The following is a 22,598-nucleotide window of genomic DNA, read 5'->3' as shown; positions in this document are numbered from 1 at the left end:
AATATCTGCACATCACAATAAGAGCAGTTGTTCTGATATATCCTAATATATTTCAGCCAGAGGAAAATTTTATTAAAAAAGTGCTAAAGACAGAATAAACTTGTTTCAATAGAAAGAAAAAGTCAAAACAAAGACAACCCCCCCCCAACCACCAAACACTTCCCTACCTCCCCGAAAAAAAAACCCAAAACCAGAGTAGTTTAAGGGTGACAGTAACTTTGGCAGCTTAGTAAGCAAGATTAAGGAATAATACTGAATTAGAATGAAGTGTATTAGGTTTAATTACTGAAATAGAGGAAACTTTAAAAGGGAAATGGTGAAGCTTGTGTTGCCATAGGTATTGAAAAAAATCCACATGCATTATCTTTTTAAAATAAATTCTGAATTCTGTCTGCCTTTAGGTGCCCCTCATTGCCCCGTTCCCTCTTCTGTTTTACTGGGCAAAACAAGAACAAGGCAGAATAAAAATTTTATTGAAAAATGAGACCATGACATGAGCTGAGGCAATTGGACATTTTTATTCTTGGGAAGAGATGTGTTAGAAATCATTTTCAACACAGCAAGTAAAAGAAAAAATAAAAAAAAATAGGGCTTGTGAGAGAGAAAGAGATGGGAAAAAAATATCAGAAGAGGGAAAAAAAGTAAATTTATTGCCCTTTCTCAGGCTCATGAAATAAGACACCAAAATGAAAAGAGAGCTGTTCTTCCCCTTGAATGTACTCCTATTGTTTTGCTTAAATCTGGCCCTCGATGTTTTCTAGTCTCAGGAGAGGCCTCCTCACAGGAACCACACCATGTTGTCAACAGTTACATTAATCTCTCTGACAGTTTTTAGGAAAGGAGTTTGAACTCAGATATTACTCTTGGAAAAAAACCCCAACCTATGCAAAAAACATAAAGTGGTTAAGGTTGCTGGCACAAATTCAGCTGTCCAGTCTTCACTGTACTTAAGTTTCTGGCATATCATAAAGGGTACCAATCCTGCTCTTTGCCAAACAGGCAAGAGAGTACAAATAGCAGGTTTCATCTTCCAGTCACACCTAATGTTTCTGCAGAAAAGACTGGGTGAAACTGTGTCTGGAGAATAATATTCCTGATGGATCACAGAGAAATGTTAGGATGTAGGGAGTCCTCTTTCCTCCATTAAAAACTCTTAAGCCATATAATGGCTTTCTCTCACTACAAATCTCAATTTGCAGTTAAGGAAATACTGGGATAATTGGGAGAGTGCCTAATGCTAGTTGTAAATAGTGACTTTCACAAAATTTTTCCAGCTGCCTGTTCAAGACTGCAGAGCATTTTTACATTGCTTAAGATGACAGAGTCAAATGGTTCATCTTTTTCAAAGATGTGAAGGCAGAGAATACATTTAGCTAGAACATAATAAATGTATGTTAAACTAAACTGCAAAGTGAAAACAAATAGAGCAGATGGCTAAGTGTCTATTCAGGGATATGCTTATCCATTCCAAATGTCAAGTGTTTTCAAGCTTAGTTTCTGTAAATGTTATGGTAACAGGTATTGTATAAGGAGTGCTTCTGGTCAGACACAGGAGAAGGTATTTCCTTAACAATGTATTTAATGCCATAAACATTGATTATGTAGACTGACAGATTCTGTCTCTGTAAGAACCGCCATATCAAATATAAGAACAAGATCATATATTTATTCTGATATCCAGATGGAGGGAAAACCTGCATTTTCTTTCCTTAATAACACAAATGAGTAACTCATGTAGGAACAGAGGAATCTGTTTCTGAGACAAACCATTTTCATGTTCAAAAACAAGTTATTTTTGTTGTTGCTTCAACATGCAACACTGCATGCATGGGCAAAATGAAACTGGTCAGACCTTGTAAAAATTCATCAGAAAAAAATATCTTTACTAAAACTGGAAACAGGGCTGTCCCCACAGTTTGCTCATGGCTCACAGCTCACATTGTAAGAATGTTGGAACACCAAGATCTCACAAATGCAGTAAAATTAAGAAACTGGAGAAGTAAATCTACACTTTATAATGGTCACCTATATTACTACATATTCTCCATATGAAGCTGTTTGGAGAAACAGGTATCAGATGTCTGCATGGAAAATTGGGAAAAAAAAAATACTCTTCAGGCTTAATGTATACAAAAGCTTGTCTTGGTGAGTTTTTTTCAAGTAAATGGAGAATTCCTGTCTTGCAAAGTCCATCAGATCCACATGACAGGGTAAGATACGAAAAGAACTAATATTCATCTAGGCAGATGCAGTAAAGCTTGGCTTTATTCATCCTTATTGGTCAAGATATTTTTCCTACCTTGCTGTGTTTACTTTCTGGTGATCTGTTAGCAAGTCTTCATCCTCTTCCTCAAAATAAACTTGCACTTGATGGCTTCAGTAGAGAAAAGGGAAGAAACTTTTTTTTTAGCTAGAAGCTCATTTTTATGTGCACTATTGCTAAGATGGAAATGCAACAGTGTCATTTTTACATGAAAACGTAGTTTCACGATAGTGCTATTTCATACTATACACTGATTTTTGGTACTGTGCAGTATTCCTCCACTGTGGAGTGAACTAGCATTTCTTTCCAGTCCTGCTTCTGTGATATTAAATGATTAAAATTATTTAAGATATTAACACTGTAAAAATGCCTCTTTTTTTTCATTAGGAAGCATTACAAACAAAGAATATCCGTGTCCAAAACTTTATATTACTTCACGCAGATATAACAAGATATGAAGTGAAGCTGTCTATTAATTATCCATACATTTCCTATGTCATAAAAGTAGATGTATTCATAAATGCTTAATTGCGAATTTCAAATTCCTGAAAAAAAGGCTACAATTCAAATTACTCCACCTCCCTCCCATGAAACTTCCCCTCACTATAACTCACGCAAAGCCAACCTAAAAGATCATCATTTTTGGAACTTCTCCTGGACATCCAGGAAAAGCTCTCTTGACAGGGAGAGTTATGATATGATAAGAACAAGAACTAGTTTTTCTCAAAGCATCTGCCAGGGTTAAACATTTGCTTGTGTCTACAGTAACTGCGCACACAGTGCTGGAAATCACAACCCTCCAAATAAGTATAGAGTGCAACGCTTGTGGAACATTGCATTTTCTGTAACATATTGTAAAAGCTGATGGAAATTAAAATTGCTACTGGAATATTACATGGCTAACAAATCATGATGTGCATTAAAGTCTCTAATGAATATGTATATCCTGTTTTCTAATGCACAACCAGCTGTCACAGAATCACTCAGAGAAAGAGATGGAGGGTCAGTTCATCCCAAAACTACCTACTGGCTACCACTGTGCTTAGCTCAAACAAAAATAGGAGGAATAATTTGCATACATTTATTCCATGTAGATTTTCATAAGGTACTTTTGAGATTGTATTTGTTCATACCTGCTCCATTTTCATTTTAAAACGTTGTATGTAATACTGAGAGACAGCCAGTACAAAACTGATTCACATAATCTCTGAACTCAGAATCATATTTAGCTTAGTCATGAAGAATATGTAACAGTGTTCCATCCTTTACCATGACTGACAAGAAAAAAATCTCTCTTCAAAAGAATACCAATAAATTTCTTGAAAACTGAACTGGAAAGCACATTCATATCCTTTTAGTGCTTTATGTCATGAGTTCCATCCTACACAGCAGAAGGAAGTTCACCTAGAACCGAATATACCATTTGGTGAAATTATAGCCACCTGTAAAGGTGCTAATGACACCCAAGGAACCAATGACACACAAGGCCCAAGGAACACTGACACCTACAATGCTGGGTAGCACAAAGACTTATCCAGGGAGAGGGAGGCCAAAACATCTCCCTGATGTAATTGAGGTCTAAAAAGTACTGGGAGAAGAAGGGAGAGAAAAAGAATGCTTTGATCTGAATAATTCCCAAAGATGTATCTGAGCTCAATGAGAAAATACAGGTCTGATACATCAGACTGTTCTCTGGAATAAATCCTGCAGATGGAAGATGGCATTAAAAAATACATTTCTACTAGGCTGATATGGAGTAGCTGAAAGTTTCATGAGCCTTATTGTGTTAAGCTGGGCTATCGAAGGGATAACAAAAGTTCACCCAGCTGGAGGACAAGGCTGGAATCTGATACGGCAGTGGTTTATATGAAACTAAAGTTAGTCAGAAACTCATCAGCACTTAAGATTCACTTATCGCAAGGAAACATATAACACCACTTAGATAGCATAACCAATTTGCTTCAAAGCTGATAATGGCTAGGAAGTTACGGAGGAAATCTTGAACTTTAAGTCTAGAAAACCTTCTTTCAATCTAACCATTTCTTCACACTGTCCAAATCCAAGTTCATAGATTAATTTGGGAAGCAAGATCTCTTTACTAACAGCCCAAAGATGACAAACCATCATTTTCATCATAACATGGTATTACCATAAACAGATCAGATGAAAAAACTTTAGCCACCCTACCCTCAAGAACCAATCATAGCATATCAAGAGGAAATTCTTCAGTAATTTAAGACCGGATTTTGGTTGATATTTAATGAATTTAGAAAGCTCATTTGATGAAAAAGTATTTGGCTTCCTATTGATTTCACTGAGCTATGTCCAGATCCCAATAAAATAATTTTATGAAAAAAATAACTGCACATTTGTTTAGACTGAAAATTTAGTTCTTTCCACTAGAAGGATATCTTTGCTATTCAAAGGTCAAAAGATAGAATAGAAGACAGAAGAATTATATCGGCACAAGGAACAATTTACATATACTTGCATATAGAGTTCACAGAATAGGATTATGTATTAAATTATCTAAACTTGGGTGTGGAAAAACAAGGAAAAAATTAGTATGTTTACTTGGTTTTACAGCTGTTCATTAAAGCATTCAAATATATTTTACACAACTTCTGGACATACAGTCTGTCATCAGCAATTAGAGATTGATGGATAGCTGCTGAAATGCAGATCCAAGAGTACACAACTCCATGCCACAAGGTATTCTGAAAACGTCTCCTAAAAACTCTGGAGGATGCTGGAGTGGTAGAACAGGAAAATATGCATGCTACCTTCCAGATGTCAGTTCCAAGTACCCATTCAAATACCACGAAATTTCAGTAAATGCTACCTTTCTAGGACAAGACAGTGTATCAATTCCTTTTCACAATAGCCAAGCTTTAGTTACTTGAAGCAAAAACTTTTTACTCCAGTCCAACAGCTTGTTTTTTTTATCCTGCTTATAGACCAGACACTCGTTAACCTCTCAGATCTCTGGAGAGTTGTGGTTTAAGGGAACCCAGGAGGAAAAGACAAATTTGGAAAGCCATTTATCCATCTCACTAGAATTGAGACATTATGGTTTTCATTCTTCCCCCACTCCCCAAAATACCAAATTTCCATCATCAGAGCTCTTTGAATAAACGAACATTTTGTTACTGGACTCAGGAAGAAAGAAACCACATGCCTGTTAGGGACAGAGTGAGGAGGAGTGGAGTATGTGCTTGGGAGCGTGTTTATTTGACTGGATTGCAGACGGTCAACCGAAGAACATGCAGATCATATATTTTTAAGTATTTCATACTGTCTTATTATTAATTCCAGCCAAAACCACCAAGACCAAAATTATCTGAAATTGGTGCTTGTGTGTCCTGACCCCAAAGCCAACAATGGTTCCATAAAAAAAACCTTAAAAAATCCATGTTCCTCTCAGGTTTAAGTTTATTTTTTTTTATTGATTAGAAGGCAGTGCCCTTTAGAGTTGATGGAGAAGACAAGTCTCCATAACTAACAAACTGAAACGTGGTCCTGGCTAAATTTTACTTCCAGGAAACTAAAACGTTGCAGTACTTGAGAGAGGGAGGCCGTAAGCAGAGGGCTCTTCTAAAGGAAGGAGTTTTTATTGAACCTGTCACTTGTCATTAAACACTCCATATTTTACCTTAGCCTGATATTTTCATTAGAGCATACAGACCTTTTTCATCTGTGAATGAAAGCATTCCCTTCAGCCTTGTTTTGAATATGGGGAAAGACTCTCTAAAACTGAGCCCACCCAAACAGGACAATTAGGTTCACAAAAGCAGGAAAGCCACTAGGCAAAACCAAATATTAATACTATGGTAGCTGACACATTTCAATGTTGACTATCACATTACACTTCAATCTTAAATTCTTACATGCATTTAATAATGTCTATTTTTAATCTCAGAAATACCGGCATATAATTATATAGAAAACAAGAGACACCAGTGCAGAGTAAAACACAAGCAAAGAACAAAGTAAGTATACTCCTGTATATATATCACTAATTGCAAAATGCTGAATGTAAAAAGGTAAAGATGATAAAATTATACACTTTGACATCTTTGTACCTAATTTTAGTTTCCCTATTAGACCACCAACAAAGTAAAACTGGAGAAAAAGAGAAAAATATCAAACAACAAGGCTTCCTCAAAAGAGACAACTGGTTAGCTGTTTCTTGTTCCTAGAGATAAGTTGGTTACATTGAAATTAAAAAAGATGAAATAGTTAGAGTAGAATTATGCTAACTATGCCATTCATAGTTTTATATCTATGATCTTTCTATTGCTAAAACACTTCATGAGTAACGAATTAGGACATTGCAAGGACAGATATATATTAATAAAGAACTCTGATACAAAGCAGCACCAACTTTTGCCACCTAATTTCTGAGCAAAAGCTGCCTCACTGCTGCCACCAAAGATGTACAACCTCTTCGAATTATCAGAAACTGGAGTTAAATAGTTTTAACATGATTTGAAGTAATCAGTAACCAAAGTACCACTGTCTGTCCACTGCTACGTGCAATTGTACAAACACATTACGTAACTTACAGCTTTTTACAAAGTAAAACCAACAATAAATCAAAAAACAAACCCAGCAATTTTTAGTATGCACATAGGAGCTGAGAGAAATCAGATTTCAGGCTTTTTTTCAGTGCATTCCATTTGTCTCAAAAAAAGAAAAGTGAAAGGGAAAAGAATAACTGTGGGGAAAAAAGCCCAAAATTAAAGCCATATCTTTAAAAATCTGGAAGTGCTACGTAAACCCCAAGAATATGGTCTTGTGGAACAGTGTCATTTGCTTAATACACCACGCACATAATTGCAAGGCAAATGTGAAATATCACTTATCTTCTCACACTTCAGATACAGATTTATTCAAATGCAGATTAGAAATCTAACCAAATATTGTATTAGGATCTTCTAAAAACATTTAACTAATACCAGGAGGATTGTGTTATTTAAACTTAATCTGCCACATAATGAGAGCCTTGCGGATTGCCATAGCATTACGTCACAAAACCCATTAGCAGATCTAGAAATCCCGCATCCCCGCCTTTTATAAAAGTCTGTAGTTATGAAATCATTTTCATACACTTGGAACTTAACTATTTCAGTGCCCTGAATATAAAGGACTGGAATTGAGGGGGAAAACCACAAAATGGTGCATCTGAGAGCATACCATATGGACACATGTTTCTGTGGTTCTTTCGAAAGTTCTTGAAGAGTTGAAACCATCCCCCTGGAATTCCATAGAACAGAGTAAAGAAGTGCCTGTTTAAATTAAGCAGGGGATTTATCTTTGCTAGTTAACTATTAGGATTTATTCTGTGTCTTCACTGTAGATGTATTAAGAAACGTAGCTGGTAAAAAGAAACAGGATTTAACCTAGGATAACAAAAGAAAATACCTAAGAGAAGGGTTTCTCTCTGAAGATTTTAAAAATACTTTTAGAAGACTGCACAGGTAAATCACTGGTTCCATGTTTTTTTTTCACTCACCAAAAAGACAGTTATTTTTGTAAATTAAAGAAATCACAGGGAAAATATCTACCATCTCCTCAATTAGCATCATGCATTTTTACTTTACTTCATGGCTATAGTTCAACCTTTCTATGACAGCACTTCAAAACTTACCGTTTGATAAACCATCTACATCTTATATCAACATACAGCACAACAAGGAATATCTGACTTGCTTTTATACCAGTGACTTTCATGTACCTGGGCTGATCTGAGTTAGCCAGCTAATTCTGTGAGGCAGCAGGACGCTACCATTTCAGAAATAAAGCAAACTGTCAAGTAAGCATAACAAGAACTCATGAGGCAAAGTAGAGTTTCACTGTCAGTGAAGTATGAGTAAACACTCCAAGTGTAGTTCTCCAGTTACCCCACAATAATTCCAATTTGTTGTAAGAATACTTACTTGCTTATCTTTCATTTACTGAAGGCATCGATATAAGGTAAAACCAGCTGGGAAAATACACAAAGCAGCTGAAGAAAAAGGCTGTTAGAAGAGCAGTGAAGAAAGAAAAGCCATACCAATTTGAATACTGGAAAGATAAAATTAGTTCAATGCACTTCATAACCAAGTAGAGAAGTAAAACTATTTCCCTTTTCATGAAAATGGAGTAAGCTATGAAGATGACAGAGGCTGCTTTCTTTGCAATGCTGTGGGATAGATGTGTGTTTTTAAAGAATCAGTACAATTTTCTCAGGTAACAGCTATGAAAACGGATCAGGAGGTGCAGCAGAGAGCAAGGTAGTTAAGCCTGGCTGAATGGCCGTATTGCTTTAATTCAATACCCATGTTACCTGAAGCTGTTGAGAGCTGTCATTAAGATTATCCTCTCGTCTCCTGGCCTCCTCCAGCATCTGTGCACTCTTCTTTTTCTCCACTTGCTCTTTGTGCTTCAGATTTGCTACTTTCTTATTTTGATCTTTAACTTGCCTGTAAAAGAGAAGAGCACTCAGAGCACGGTCCAGAGCATGCTTCCCATCAGCCCTAGCATTGGGCAACTGGACTGGGGAAGAGTGGAACTCTCAAGTACATCACTTCATTTCCAGAAGGTCACCAACACCAAACTCATTCTCCAGCATTACCCTCAACTGTTAATTCAGCCAAAAGAATGCTTTGTTTTGCTCATTATTATTAACCTAAACGTGGAAATTTCTGAAACAAACCCCTTAATTATTATTTGGTATAAACTATTAATCAAAAGGTGCACCTGCCCTCTTGTGACAATCTTTGCTTTGTTCATACACACACATACCTATAAAAAACACAGACATGTAAGAGCCTATTTTGGTTTGGGTACCATGATACCTAATGCATGGAAAACAGGAGGATCAAAAGAAAAACCTAATGAAACATGACTTGACTATAGAGGACTACCTACAAGACCTAGGCAATCTGTTTCCAGAAGTAGAACTATTTTTTTTAAACTCAAGTTCTACTTGTTTACTAGATATTTTGCGGGATTTCCTCTCCTTTCTTTTTGCAGAAACAAGACAGAGCAAGTAAGAACAAACTATTTCAGAAAGCGTGCATAATTTCCTTTTCACTTGCATCTATGAATTATTTTTGATGATCCTGGCAACTACCACTGCCTGCAGACAGGGTTTGGCCTTTCTGGGCATTAAGACACATGGAGTATTGAAACTAATTACAGACCCTTTAATCTCAGCCTCCTGACCACAGAAAACTGAAGTCTAAACTTTTAGTCCAATCAAAACAAAATAGGCTAGCTTTGCTTCCTCAGCCCTTTTCTCCATAATTATATCTGGAGTTTGGATTTTGGAATAAAAGACAGATTCTTTCGTCGCAAGATTTCCCCAAAACATCATGCAAGTAGTAGAGACGGCTCTTTAATTTACTGTTTAGAAAGCAGAATGATACACTAGCTTCATATCTGGTATGCTATCCACATTGAGAGGGAAGAATGTTTCTTCTGTATTTCAGAAATACTTTCAGAACAGATCACAAACAACTCTGATTGCTTCAGTATTTTCTTCAGAACTCAACAAAACTATGATCAAGAGCACAACTCTTTGTAATGTATATGGTCAAATTATGTGGCACATGGCTAGTCAGTGCTTTGAGTTCCCCCTCAAAAAAAAAAAAAAAGAGTAGGTTCAACACTAAGCTCTGCTTTTTGCAACGTAAGGCAATGTAAGCTAACTGGAGCTGGGAAAATTGCAATGGTAGCAAATTTTCATTGGTGCTAAACAAACTTCTATTAGTGTGGGAAAGTGTTGATGGCCTCCAAAGACCAAGAAAAAAAAGGAAAGTCCTTTTCTGATGATGTTAAAAAATTACTGGCATACTTAACTACCTTGTCCAATGGTTACAGCTGATTTGAGTCAGGATGCTTTTTAAACACATCCAGTATAATTGTTAAGTTATTCTAACCCAGTGCTGCACACTGGCAATGGGCGCATTGCCCAGTTTGAAAGGAGACTTGTTCAGTGATTAAACAACTTATTGGAAATATTACGTTGGCACCAACTCAGCTTGTACAATAAATGGTTCTATCTGTCCAACAAAATAAACACAGAAAGTACAGCTAAGTCAATGCAGAAATGAAATCGTGTTAGCCCTACACATTCAACTCCATATGAGAATTCTCATTCAACTCCTAAATTAAGATTAGTGGAATTAATTATTTTTTTAAAAACTTGCAAACCTAGATTCATCTATTGGGGAAACTGGTCTGTGTTACTGTAATCACTGGTTGGATAAGAGACAACAATATTAATAAAGTCACAAGCTTCATCAAAATAAATATGAAGTAGATAACCTCCCACAGGGTACATAATGTTTTCAAACAAAATACTTATTTCAAATAAAGGAGTAATTATAGGATAAACAGTAATGACAACCACCTTCTCATGTCTGAATCAAAATTATTGCATTTCTAATATATTAGGTAGGTATTTTGAGATAAAATGAAGCTTTCCTAAAACAGTTTAAAAGATGGAAATTACTTAGTGCTTGCAATCCTCCTAACTGTCATACTGTTTGGAAACTTGAATTCATAGAATCGTAGAACAGGTTCAGTTGGAAGAGTCCTTAAAGATCATCCAATTCCAACCCCCCTGCCATGGGCAAGGACACCCTCCGCTATACCAGGTTGCGCAAAGCCTCATCCAACCTGGCCTTGAATCCTTGAATCATGTGCAAGAATACAATTATCACTCTATACTTCTGTTGTCAAAAAGCAACAAAAGTTGGGCAACAAACCTTTCAAATAATACAGCTGTCTACGTCATTACCTAAAATTTCCCCAACTGTTTAACTATATAGACTGTAAAGGTCACATGAAAATTGAAATCTATAAATCTAAAAGGCTTACAGCCATTTGATGCATAAACACACGTCTGGTCTTATCTCAATGCCCATGGTACCAAATGACAATTCTCATTTCTGTAATATTTATAAATTACATAGAGGTTTTGCATATATAAGCCCATAGCTCTTGTACATTTGCACTATGGAAGTTCTGTGAAACTGTGAAGAATCCATACTGTGATTCTGTAAAGAATTCTCCTTTTTCTCTGTCAGATAACTTTCAGTCTTCAAAGCTGAACGCAGAAAATCATGTTCTTATCTATGTAAACAACATTTTAAAATATTTAAATATGCACACATATTTTTAATATCAACAGACCTCAGAAGCTTGATTAACAGGAATCACCTGATTCACTGCTCAGTAAGACAGTTCTGTTGCTATTCTGAACACTGAAATACTTCTGATGATTGTTATAGAACCATTTCATCTTCACGCCACTACTGAACAACGTGCATAACTGGACAATAAAATGAACTGAAATAATAAAATAGAACACAACCAGTATGTGCCTTAAGTGAGCACACTACAACTGGTACATTCTATGAGGAAACAGTCAATAGGAAAATAAAGAGATGTCATATGTACACAAGGCAGCTAATTAGGACTGCAGAAAAAAACAAAGCCCTGGAATTCCTTCAGTTTGAGAGACTCATTTTGTAAACTCAGTATTCTTTTAACCCTTCTGGATGCAATTACACACATATACAGCACATAGCCTTTTCAAAGGGATAGCAAAGTTGTAAAGACACCCTTCATCTGTAATAGTATTTTTATTAGAACTCAAACTGCACAAGATTAAAGACAGCAAAAAGAAAAGGAATTAATTACAATGATGGCAAAAGTGTAGAGATTTATGAGTGTTTTCTAGAAAGCATTAGTGCTAGCATGTAGAGCAACTGAGTAAACACCAATTTGCAATGTGTACATGGAGTTCTCATCATGACCACATGAATTTCTGAGAGATATAGGCCATTAAATATAACCATAAGTACATACTCTTACTGAAACATCTTTTCAAAATGGGACTACAGAGAGAGAAAGAATGGTGGTGTTCCTAATAAAAACTGGAGAATCAGTTCATGTTCAGTGAGATAAAGCTTTGAAAGAAGGATATCACTGGAACCAACAGAAACAATAACAAAACTAAGAAAAGCAAAACTACCTCATCTCAGATGATGTTTATTCTCAGTTACCCTCAAATCAAATAAGACACATAAAAAAGAAGAAAAATCTAACAAGAGTGTTTAAGTACTGTTACAATGGAATACATTACAGGAAAGGAATCAAAATCAAAATCAGGCTTCCGATTTAAAAAAATAAAACACAAACTCTTTCAACTAAAGACAGGCCAAGATTTTCCAAATTAATCATTTCCCATCCTTTGATTTTGGGTGCCCAATTCAAGCCATATGCCTGCTGAAAAAGATCAGTGTCCAGGTTTCTTAATCTGGACACTGAAAATAATTATTAAGTTCTATGACTTTTTCTTTTTTAATGAAACAAAGCTGTATCATTTAAAATAAGCCACAGCTTTCCAACTCTCTGTGAAATTCTTGACTTTCCAATGATGAAGTATAGCTAAGCACCATGGGGAATGAATGAAAAAAAATCACAATAAGCAATAAAAATTTTCAAATGAGAAGACTTCACATTTTAAAATAATTTTAAAACAGTATGACAAATATAAGCAATAGAAAACCAGTGGACCATCAAGCATTCCTGAAACGTGGAAAGTCATATTGTTACCTGTGAGTCCTTTGGAAGAGTTTTCTTCCCTAATATATATACAAAATGTATACACACATACTATATTTCACCTCATGAATACACACCCTAGGGAAAAAAATGTACAGATCCTGTGCACAGAAACAGTCTGTTTTATTCATCTGACTTAGGTACTCAGAAAATATTTCCATGTGTCAGTCAGCCATGTCAGAAAGACTGTTTAGCTCAAGCCTTCATTGATGTAGCATTACCACCACCCACAGGACAGTTCTCTGTTGCTGCAACTACTAATCCTAATGGACAGATGAACTTCATTTGCTTTAAAGCACACTTTGCTCCTCAACATGTTAAACTGATGTAACAGTCAACATTACTGAAAAAACTTGAAAGAAAACTGTATGCAATGAAGTAATATATTATTTAGTTTAAAATTGCCAATGTGCCTCATATTATGAAATATTAGATTCTGCAGTGTATAATACAGAATCACAGACTATCTCAAGTTGGAAGGGACCCATAAGGATCATCGAGTCCAACTCCCTGCTCCTCACAGGCCTTTCTAAACCTAAACTGCACGACAGTGTTGTCCAGATGTTCCTTGAATCCTGGCACCATTGACCACTTCCCTGGGGATTTTGTTCTGGTGACTGACCACTCTTTAGTGAAGAACTTTTTCCTAATACCCAGCCTGAACTCCCCCTGATGTAGCTTCATTTCATTTCCTTGTGTCCTATTGCTGGTCACCAGAGGGAGGAGATCAGCAGCTCCTCCTTTGCACCCTCCTTGAAGAAGCTGATATAATGCACCTCAAAGCACTTTGTAGTCCTAAGAGATGGAGCAAAGTACATTCATTCACTTGTGGAATGAAATGGAGCAGCCATCTGGCAGACAATGATACTAACACCAATTTTGGTCAGAGGGCAAAACACACTACAATGGGAAAACACTCTGGAAAGAAATGGAAGGAAGGCAGGAAACAATGAGCTGAGTTTCCACACCTTCATTAACAGTCTTGTTCATTAATGATTAGATGAGTGAGAAAAAAAGAGAAACTTTTACTGGAAAAAAAAAATCAACAAGATCAACGCAATGGGATGTTAGGGATCTGAGTTGGGCTGATTTAAAAATCACAACTTAACTACATTACCCCTCCCATTTCCTTCATCATTTCTTTCTTTTTAAGGTCTGCCCCATCACATATTTTAGCTGACCATATCCTTAACCTTAACTTGTTCATTTAAAAGATCATAAACATAGTGACATAGATGAGTTATTGGGTTTGTATGGTTGTTGTTGGGTTGTGGTTTTTTTGTTTTGGTGGGTTTTTTTTGTAGTTTTGTTACACAAAGAAAACCATTTACATTCTGGGAAGCATAAAAGAAAGCCAAGGAGAAACTCCTCCCAGAAATGCTACTTTGTTTTGAGAAAAAGAAAACACCCTTTTCTGAAAGGTTTTGTTTTAGCTTTTTGTTGCTTAGAACACACTTCACCTTATCAGTGGTTGATAGCCAAACCACAGAGGATAATGGCAGCATTTAGGAAGCCTAATTGCTTAACCTCAAAAGAAAGTGATGAAAGGAAGCTAAATAAGTGATGAAGGAAACAGGACTGACCACATCACACAGTCCTATCACCACAACTGGGTGTCTGATTGACAGTCAAAGAAAAGTTGGCAACGATTAAACAAGTTCCCTATCTTGTACATTGGAAAATTAGGATCAGTGGAGTTACTGCTGAAGTTCTACATGGTATGGGTGAATTCATTTTTTTTAGAACAGTAAATATTATGTGGGCCTCTTCCTTTGCTTTGTTGGGCTGTACTGAGCAACCCCAGCTCCTTAAGTAGCCTGACACTATTCTTCAATGTTATAACAAGGTCAAAGAATGGTGCATTAAAATACTAAGTTAAAGGAACAATAATTTTATTAAGCTTTTCAAACAGCTTTGTTTATTACTTCTGTTGCACATTGCATCCAACCTAGAAGATGGGTATATACATACTTTCAATGAGTTGCTTTTGTTCAGATGCACAGCTGGCAAACTCCAGCACTTAGTTACTTCTGCTTGTGTGCCTCTCCTACAATCTCTCATCATTTTGTTACACTGTTCCTCACTGTTTTGTGCCATTTATATGACAAGGTAACATATGCCAATGAAAATATTAACAGCCCTGAAATCTTAACTGGTATGTTGTATGTGAATCAAGTTGCCCCACAGTGGCTTTAAGAGATGGGGAGGGTGAACTTCATTTCCTGAAGCTAGGAAACTTTCATTTTTAAAAACAAAGTGTGTGTTCAGATCAGCACTGGAGGGGGCAAGGGAGGAAGAATAGAAAGGCTATGGGAAATCAGCTTGCTCCAGATTTTAGGAACAAGAGCCTAACGGTGCCTGAATCAAAGGTATGGAAGTCAAAGAGTAGAAGCAGATCTTGACTCTACGCTGGTCATTGTCTTTCTCAGTGTCAGGAATGATGATGATGATATCAGTGCACACTTTGGGATGTAGACAGCACATTAGCCTGCACCTCTCACTCTAGCTAAAAAACATCATGGTAATGTTCCAGAAACAGATGATGGGAAAATACAGGAAAGAGGAGCACATGGCATTTAAACCTAGAAATTTAGTATAATAAAAATGTAACCCAAACCCTCCTATCACTTGAAAACACCTCAGAAGGAAACTCCATCACTGGACCCATTAGCAATACATTGTATAGATAAGCATATCAGAAGTAGTGAGGTGGCACAAGTTATTAACGCTACATGGCATGTTTCATGAGAGGATTTTAGCAAGTCCTAACTAGAAACAGCTAGCAGCCTACACTACAGATAACTGCACAAATGAACTATCTTTAAATGTAACTAAAGGCCTTAAAACTCAGGTCCAAGATTCTCTGAGATAAAACGACCAAGAAATATAATCAAAACTACACACACTAAACCTGAATGCTACAGGTACCTCCCCTGTGAATGTTATTTCTCAGCAATCAGTAGGGAACTCACATTTACGGAAACAATCTTCCTCATGATATCAACAGTCAAGGAATTTAGAGAAAGCTATATAATAATTAACAGAAAAAAAACTTAACTAAGGATGAGTAGCACATGTCTCAAATGCATGCTCTAAGCACTATCAAACTAATCTAATTCAGGGAAAACATACCTATTTTTTTCCTACAGTCCCTTGATTGAACAAACCCAGAATCAACTAGGCTACTCTCCAGTTACGAGGCAAGTAGCCCAATTACATAAAGCTAATGGTGAAGTCAAATACTGTTGTTTTAGTATTCTCAAAAAATAATAAAAAAGGAAGAAAAATGTGCTGGCTAAAATTGAGAGACTAACAGCAGAGATTAACAGACGTGTCTTCATTCTGGTGCAACAAGTCCGTAACAAATTAAGCAAACCAAAGGATCACTTCCAGACAGGGCCAGATATAACATACTAAAACTAAGACACTCCAAAAACTTCAGGTAAACATCTATAGCACCTCATGCATCCACTAACCTATAGTTCCTGTTTTGTAGATTTAATCTGCTACATCTACCTCATTACTGTTCAGCTATAAAAACCCTAAGAAAACTAATGTTCAGCTTCCCAACTATTTAAATTCTCAGCGTCTCTTTACTAGCACCCATGTTTTGTGATGAAAATAATGGATACATTACCATAATTTCATAGTGGATGTAAAATCTGAAATCAGGCTTCAGAGATTAAATATACAATTATTTATATGTCAAATTCCACAATTATTTTTGAAAGCTGATGGCAATTGAACCAGAAATCCTTAGCCTGAAAACCTTGCAACCAATTGCTTTTATTGAAGCTAAGAGCTTTAAAAAAACACACTCAAGCCAAACTCTGAAATAAATATGAGATAATGATATAGGCGTTCCTTTGTTAAGAGAAATACTAATGCTTTAAGGACCTTAATAAAAGCATTCAGTAGCTCAGCAAATAAGTTTTATCAGCCATTTTCTGTTGTATTTTTTCTTCTGTTTTGTTAATTGAGCAAACAGATGCAAAGCCAAAAATGACAGTTATAAAATGGCTGATTAGGCCTCAGTGTGGATTCTTTCTCCCTGCAACACACTGGATTAGTTGAATTTGGCCCTAACAGTGTGGCAAGAAGTCCCAAAGGTGCTGTTCTTTATACCTTCAACTCCAGTGCACAAGCCAACCACCCTGTGAACAGATCACACACAGCCAGTCATTCTCTGCTCCGGAGACCTGCACCACTTGGCTGAAAAAAGTATTTTCTAAACAGCAATAAAATCTTCCTTATGAATGGAATTTTACTGAGGTTTCAGAGGGTATTTTTGTGATCTGAGATCACGCATGTCTCTCTTAACTGCAGTCTCACTAGCCAGAAAAGAAAACAAATCGTAATACAGCAGCTGTTTTCTTTCATATGGGTATGAGATCTTTTAATTCCTTCTAGAATAATACCCAATACAATCAATAATTAAAAGAAAAATTGAATACAAAAAACAGCCATTGAAACAAAATAAAAAATAAAATGTAAGAAGGAAAAAAAATTAAAAGCAAAGCATTTAAGAACTACACTAGAGTAGCTTATGCTTATTTTACAGCATACACTGAACAAGCCATCAAGAGAGAAAAGTCCTGTTCTAAAAATGTGCATAAATTTGGGATAACAGTTGAATATTATCCTGCTATTTTGAAATAGCATACGTTAAAAAATCAACATATGCCTTATACTTTTAAGCTGACAGCTACTGAAAACAGTCTTAAGCAAAAGGTATTAAAGTGAGCATTTGCCAAGGCCAAAAAAGAAAGCACAGTGAATGTACCAACTCAGTGGAAGAGGATTTCTGATAGAAAAGATGTGAGGGCAGTGATGCTAGCAGGACCATACTGAAAAAATGTAAAATAGATCATTCTGGGACTAAAAGCCTGATGATGTTCCTGAGACACCCAAATAAAAATCTTACGTAAGTTAGCTCATCTCCTAAAACCAACATTGTTTTCAAGAAGAACCTTTCAAACAGATTCTGTCTACACATGTGAATGGAAAAGGTTCTATCCGGTTAGCTACAAAGAAGCTGTACCAAATCTGATTCAAAGCTGGCCATTCCCAGAAACTATACTGGGAAAAGTATGCAAAATAATAAGGTTGACTGAAGATAACGTTACTACACTCATCAAACCTCACCTTGCTACAGCATCTTCATTATCATGAGAATATGAGATGCGAAGTATACAGCTTTATTTTGGTATCCACTGGTTACAAATGCAGACTACAGTGTCTCAGAGAATAGCATGTTTGGCATATTTCTTTTGGGTGCTTAGCAAACAGATTTTTATTAAGAGGTGTCTTCTCCTATGAACTACATTCTGTTTCAGTTTTAGAGGCATTGAGGAAATCTTTGGTTCTGATCAGGCTACGTTAGAGTACTGCGGGATGGCAGCAATCTAATTTGGACAATATGAACTGCAGCTATTATATGCCTTTTTTTCTTTTTTTTTTTGCCTCAGCAGATGTTTATTTTGATGAGGATAAACTTAAACTTGGTAATGAAAATGTTTCTGAGTTTGGGGTTCTTTATAGACACAGAAAAGAAATAATTTTAGGAAAATGTAATGCATTCAACAAGACTGTGATGTACCTGTAGAAGTAAAGGTGGGAAGCTTAACTGAAACAGAAGATGCTATCAGAAGCCCCACAACGTAATTTAGGACAAAAATCAGAATAAATTGGGAATAGCATGTACTTACCCCTTCTATTTAACATTAACCAGCACAGTAATACTTTAAAATGATCTTCCAAATGTTCAGCTTTTCATTCATACTATGAGGTTTTTACCCCAGTACAATAATGTTTGAAGCTTTAAACATTTAGAAAAACAAAGCAGCCTCCTTCAAGTACATTTCAGCTGTCATTTGTCCTCTGACCCAAGCATAACCAAAAAGAACATGCATGGAAATAAGTAGTTGAAGGCTACAAACTGTCAAAAACTTCATGTCATGCGCCAACTTTTTGAGCAAAGACATCAGGATATTTCATATTAAAATGTGAAATCTGTGCTGAAAGCAAGAGATAAGAGAAAGGGAAGAAAAGATATTGTAGATTACGTAGTAAAAACCAAAAGATAATTGCATCTCACTGATACCCCTTATATAATGCCGCTGCATGGTCTCTACAAGAAGTATGCTTAAAACTTTCATTGTAGAGAACAGTACCTTGGGAGATATGATCATGAAAAATTTCCTTTAAGAAGAAATTACACAGAATGTTGAAGTTATTACATGACCATTGTACTCAAATGCACCAGAAAAAAATACTTTTTCTCACATTCTGAGTCAGTGGCCACTTTTGCAGTGCCTAATAAAGTTTTTACCAGTAACTTCATTTAATTCTTTCTCCTGATTTTTTTTTTCATATAGCAATGATGAAAAAGGAAAAAAAATCTCTTTTCAGAGATACAGAGATAGCTGCATGGCTAAGATTCTTTACCCTTATAGAATCATAGAATAGTTAGGGTTGGAAAGGACCTTAAGATCATCTAGTTCCAACCCCCCTCACACTAAACCATATCACCCAAGGCTTCATCCAGCCTGGCCTTGAACACTGCCAGGGATGTACACTTGTAGGGTAAAGCTGCATTATGGCAACTCTCTTTCAGTTCCCAGCATGTGGGACTTCATCAAACATAGCATGAACAACTCAAGACACTGAAAAAGCAAGGGGAAGTTTGCAGACAATCAGTACTGCTGGCGTTCAGAAGGGAAACAACCTGGTCAGTGCTATTAGTGCCAGTGGGACTGCTAAAGCTAAAAGTTGGACTGCTGCTGAAAGTGAAGGAAGACAACATACGCTTTTCAGAGCTGCCATCTGGTGAGCTACAGCAATTCCATGGCTTAGAGCTAAGTCACAAATTTACATGCTAGAAGGGAGCTGTGCAAAACAGGAAGTAGGAACTAGCAGGAAAGCAGCCTCAATTTTCTGCACCTGTAGCAGTCTTCTGTCAAGGCTGGCACTGAGCATGCCCTGTTGACAGCTGTAATTTCTAGGACCAGATGAGGCTCTTTTTGTCTATCTACAGAGAACACTGTGCAACTCAAGTTTCCAATTCTTTCTCACTCTTATTTTTTTTTTAAAAAGGAGACAGATTTCTTTAATGATCAAGTTTATCCCAGATTGCTTGAAAGAACTGGAACTGCATCACTCCAACCCAGCTGTCACCCCAAAACTACCATTATGCTTGATCCCAATTTCTATGAAATCTGTTCAGTATTTTAAATAGATACATAAGAATGTTCCATGTAAAGACACTTTCAGTCAAACTGAGTACATTGGGTCACTAAAGGATAAGTGACATTTCACACCTTAGAGCTACAAGATAATTAGCCCATCCTGAAAAGAAAGTGACACACTGGAAACATTTCCTTCTCCAAGGAAGAAAAACAATAATAAATGTTTTAATTAATTTAATCAAGAAGAATGGCCCAGCAGCCAGATAAGAAGGAAATGAAATAAGTTCCTGAGAGCATGATTAAATCTGTCCGAATTACCTGGGGTGCTTCAAGCTTGAAAAGCTGACATATTCCAGCATGAAAGGGGTCCTCTATTTGCAAATGAAGAACATGTTACACAGAAAGAGGGAATACTTGACTGGAGGTACCTTGTCAGGACAATGAAATAGAAGAGAGCCATAGGAGAGAAAGGAGTCTAAGAATGTTAACTATGTATTTATCTTGCAATATCTAATAGTTGGCTTTGGATGTTATGGATAAGTAATTTTATTTTCATTCCATAGTAATGTGATTAAGAGTGATTTCAAATTAATTGATAGCAACAGAAGTATGCATTGAATCTATAAACCAAATGACTGTAATATATATGATTACCTAGAATATTTTTCATCCAAAAGGAGAGAAATTATTTGCGAAGATGCACAGGCTAGTTAGGAAAGCTGGTTTCACAGGAACTGGGATGATTGCAGGGCGGTGAGGCACCGGAAGGAGGTTGCCCAAAGAAACGGTAAATGCTCCATCCCTGGCAGCATTCGGTGTAAGGCTGGACAGAGTTTTGGGCAACATGGTGTAGTGTGAGGTGTCCCTGCCCATGGCAGGAAGGTTGCAACTAGATGATCTTAAGGTCCTTTCCAACCCAAACCATTCTATGATCCTATGAAAAATACTAGCTAGTGACCAGTGGCAACAAGAAATGATCTCAATTGATGAGTAAAGTACTGAAAACCACATCTGAAACACACGAGTTCAATGGCCTCATTTAAGGCAGTGAAGTCACCTTGTGCACATGTCAAAAATGGAACTTGATCTTCACAAGTAACACAAGAACTAAAGGTAACATTTCAATTTGGTCACAGACTAAACACAGGAGAAGAAACTTCCTAGACAGCTGGAAACCTCACAGCAGAAAAATGCTGTCTCGACAAGGCAGCTGAGAAAAAGCTGAGAGTCAAATATACTCTAGTCTATTTGCCCACAAGCTGAGCAAGAGAAAGGATGTGACAAAAAGGGATGTGAATAACAGAAAATGGTTCTTTCAAACTGAATGACAAGTGCAGTGGACTGCCCAATCGTATTTTTCTTACTGCTTTCATTTTTTGTTTCAAGATCAATATTATGCAGCAAATTCTTAAGAAAACCAAATTGTAGAGTTTGTCCTAGAATACAGATTAATTTATCATAGTAATTTAGATTCATGGAGTAATTTTGGTTGGAGGGATCAAAGGTCACTTGGTCCAACCCCTGCTCAAAACAAGGCCAAATTAGAGCGGGTTGTTCACAGCTTTGTTCAGACAAGTTTTGAATACCTCCATGAAGACTCCTCAGCCTCTCTGAGCATCTTTTTCAGTACCTTACTCCATCACTGTGGACTTTTTCTGCTCTTTATCTCACTGGAACTTTGATTGGAACATGTTGCAACCTGTGTCTGTTGCCTCAACCTTTTTCCTGAACACATCTATGAAGAGTTGTTCTGTCTTCTATATTCCCATTAGATAGCTGAGGGACCACAGTATGATCTCCCATGAGGCTCCTCTTCCTGGTCCTGAACATAATCGATTCTCTCTGCCTCTCCTTACATGTTATGTTCTGTAGCACCTAGCCATCTCACTTCCCTGCCTGCCTGACTCACCCCACTATCTCAAAGTTTCTTGTTTCTGAAGCCCCAAACTAGACATAGTATTCCAGAAGCAGCCTCACAAATGCCGTGCAGAGGGTAAAACCCAACTTTTCTTGCACTACCAGTTGCACTTCTATTAATGCAGCCCAATATTCATTTGGCTTTCTTCAGAGTAGCCTAACACTGTTGACTCGAATTCATCTTGTCCCCAGCTACTCTTTGGTCCTTTCTCCATGAACCACCCTTCTAACCAGTTGACTCTCAGCCTGTATAGATGGAGGGGGCTGGGGATATTCAACCCCAAGTGCAGAGCTTTGTGCTTGCCTTTATTGGATTTCATGAGGTTTCTGCCAGTCTATTTCTCCAGCCTGTCAAGGTCATCCTAAATAGGAGCCCTGCCCTCTAGCACATACTCCCTGTTACTAGTCACATCAGTTTGCTATCATCCATTAAAATGCTGAAGGTGTATAGTGTCTTATCATCCACATCATTAAGAAGACATTAAACAGTTCTAATTACCCTCTGAACCAGTCATCTCATCACTGAAGGCAATCATGTTGGTCAGGCATGATTTGCCCTTGTATGTCCATACTGACTGCTCCCCATCACTTTCTTGTCCTTCAGGTGCTTG

The 22,598-nt window shown here is 36.9% G+C and overlaps 1 protein-coding gene across 1 annotated transcript in view; it reads right to left on the bottom strand.

The window, feature by feature from the left end:
* The window catches only part of ERC1 (ELKS/RAB6-interacting/CAST family member 1), a 284,155-nt gene that overhangs the window by 124,349 nt on the left and 137,208 nt on the right, over positions 1-22,598 (bottom strand). Inside the window, exon 13 of the mRNA XM_034062833.1 lies at positions 8,592-8,727. Coding sequence (XP_033918724.1) covers positions 8,592-8,727 — 136 coding nt within the window. The remainder of the gene's footprint in view (positions 1-8,591; positions 8,728-22,598) is intronic.

Source organism: Melopsittacus undulatus, chromosome 5 (genome assembly GCF_012275295.1).
Source record: "Melopsittacus undulatus isolate bMelUnd1 chromosome 5, bMelUnd1.mat.Z, whole genome shotgun sequence".
In the NCBI taxonomy this organism is placed as follows: domain Eukaryota; kingdom Metazoa; phylum Chordata; class Aves; order Psittaciformes; family Psittaculidae; genus Melopsittacus; species Melopsittacus undulatus.
This window is presented reverse-complemented; position numbering and strand designations above follow the sequence as displayed.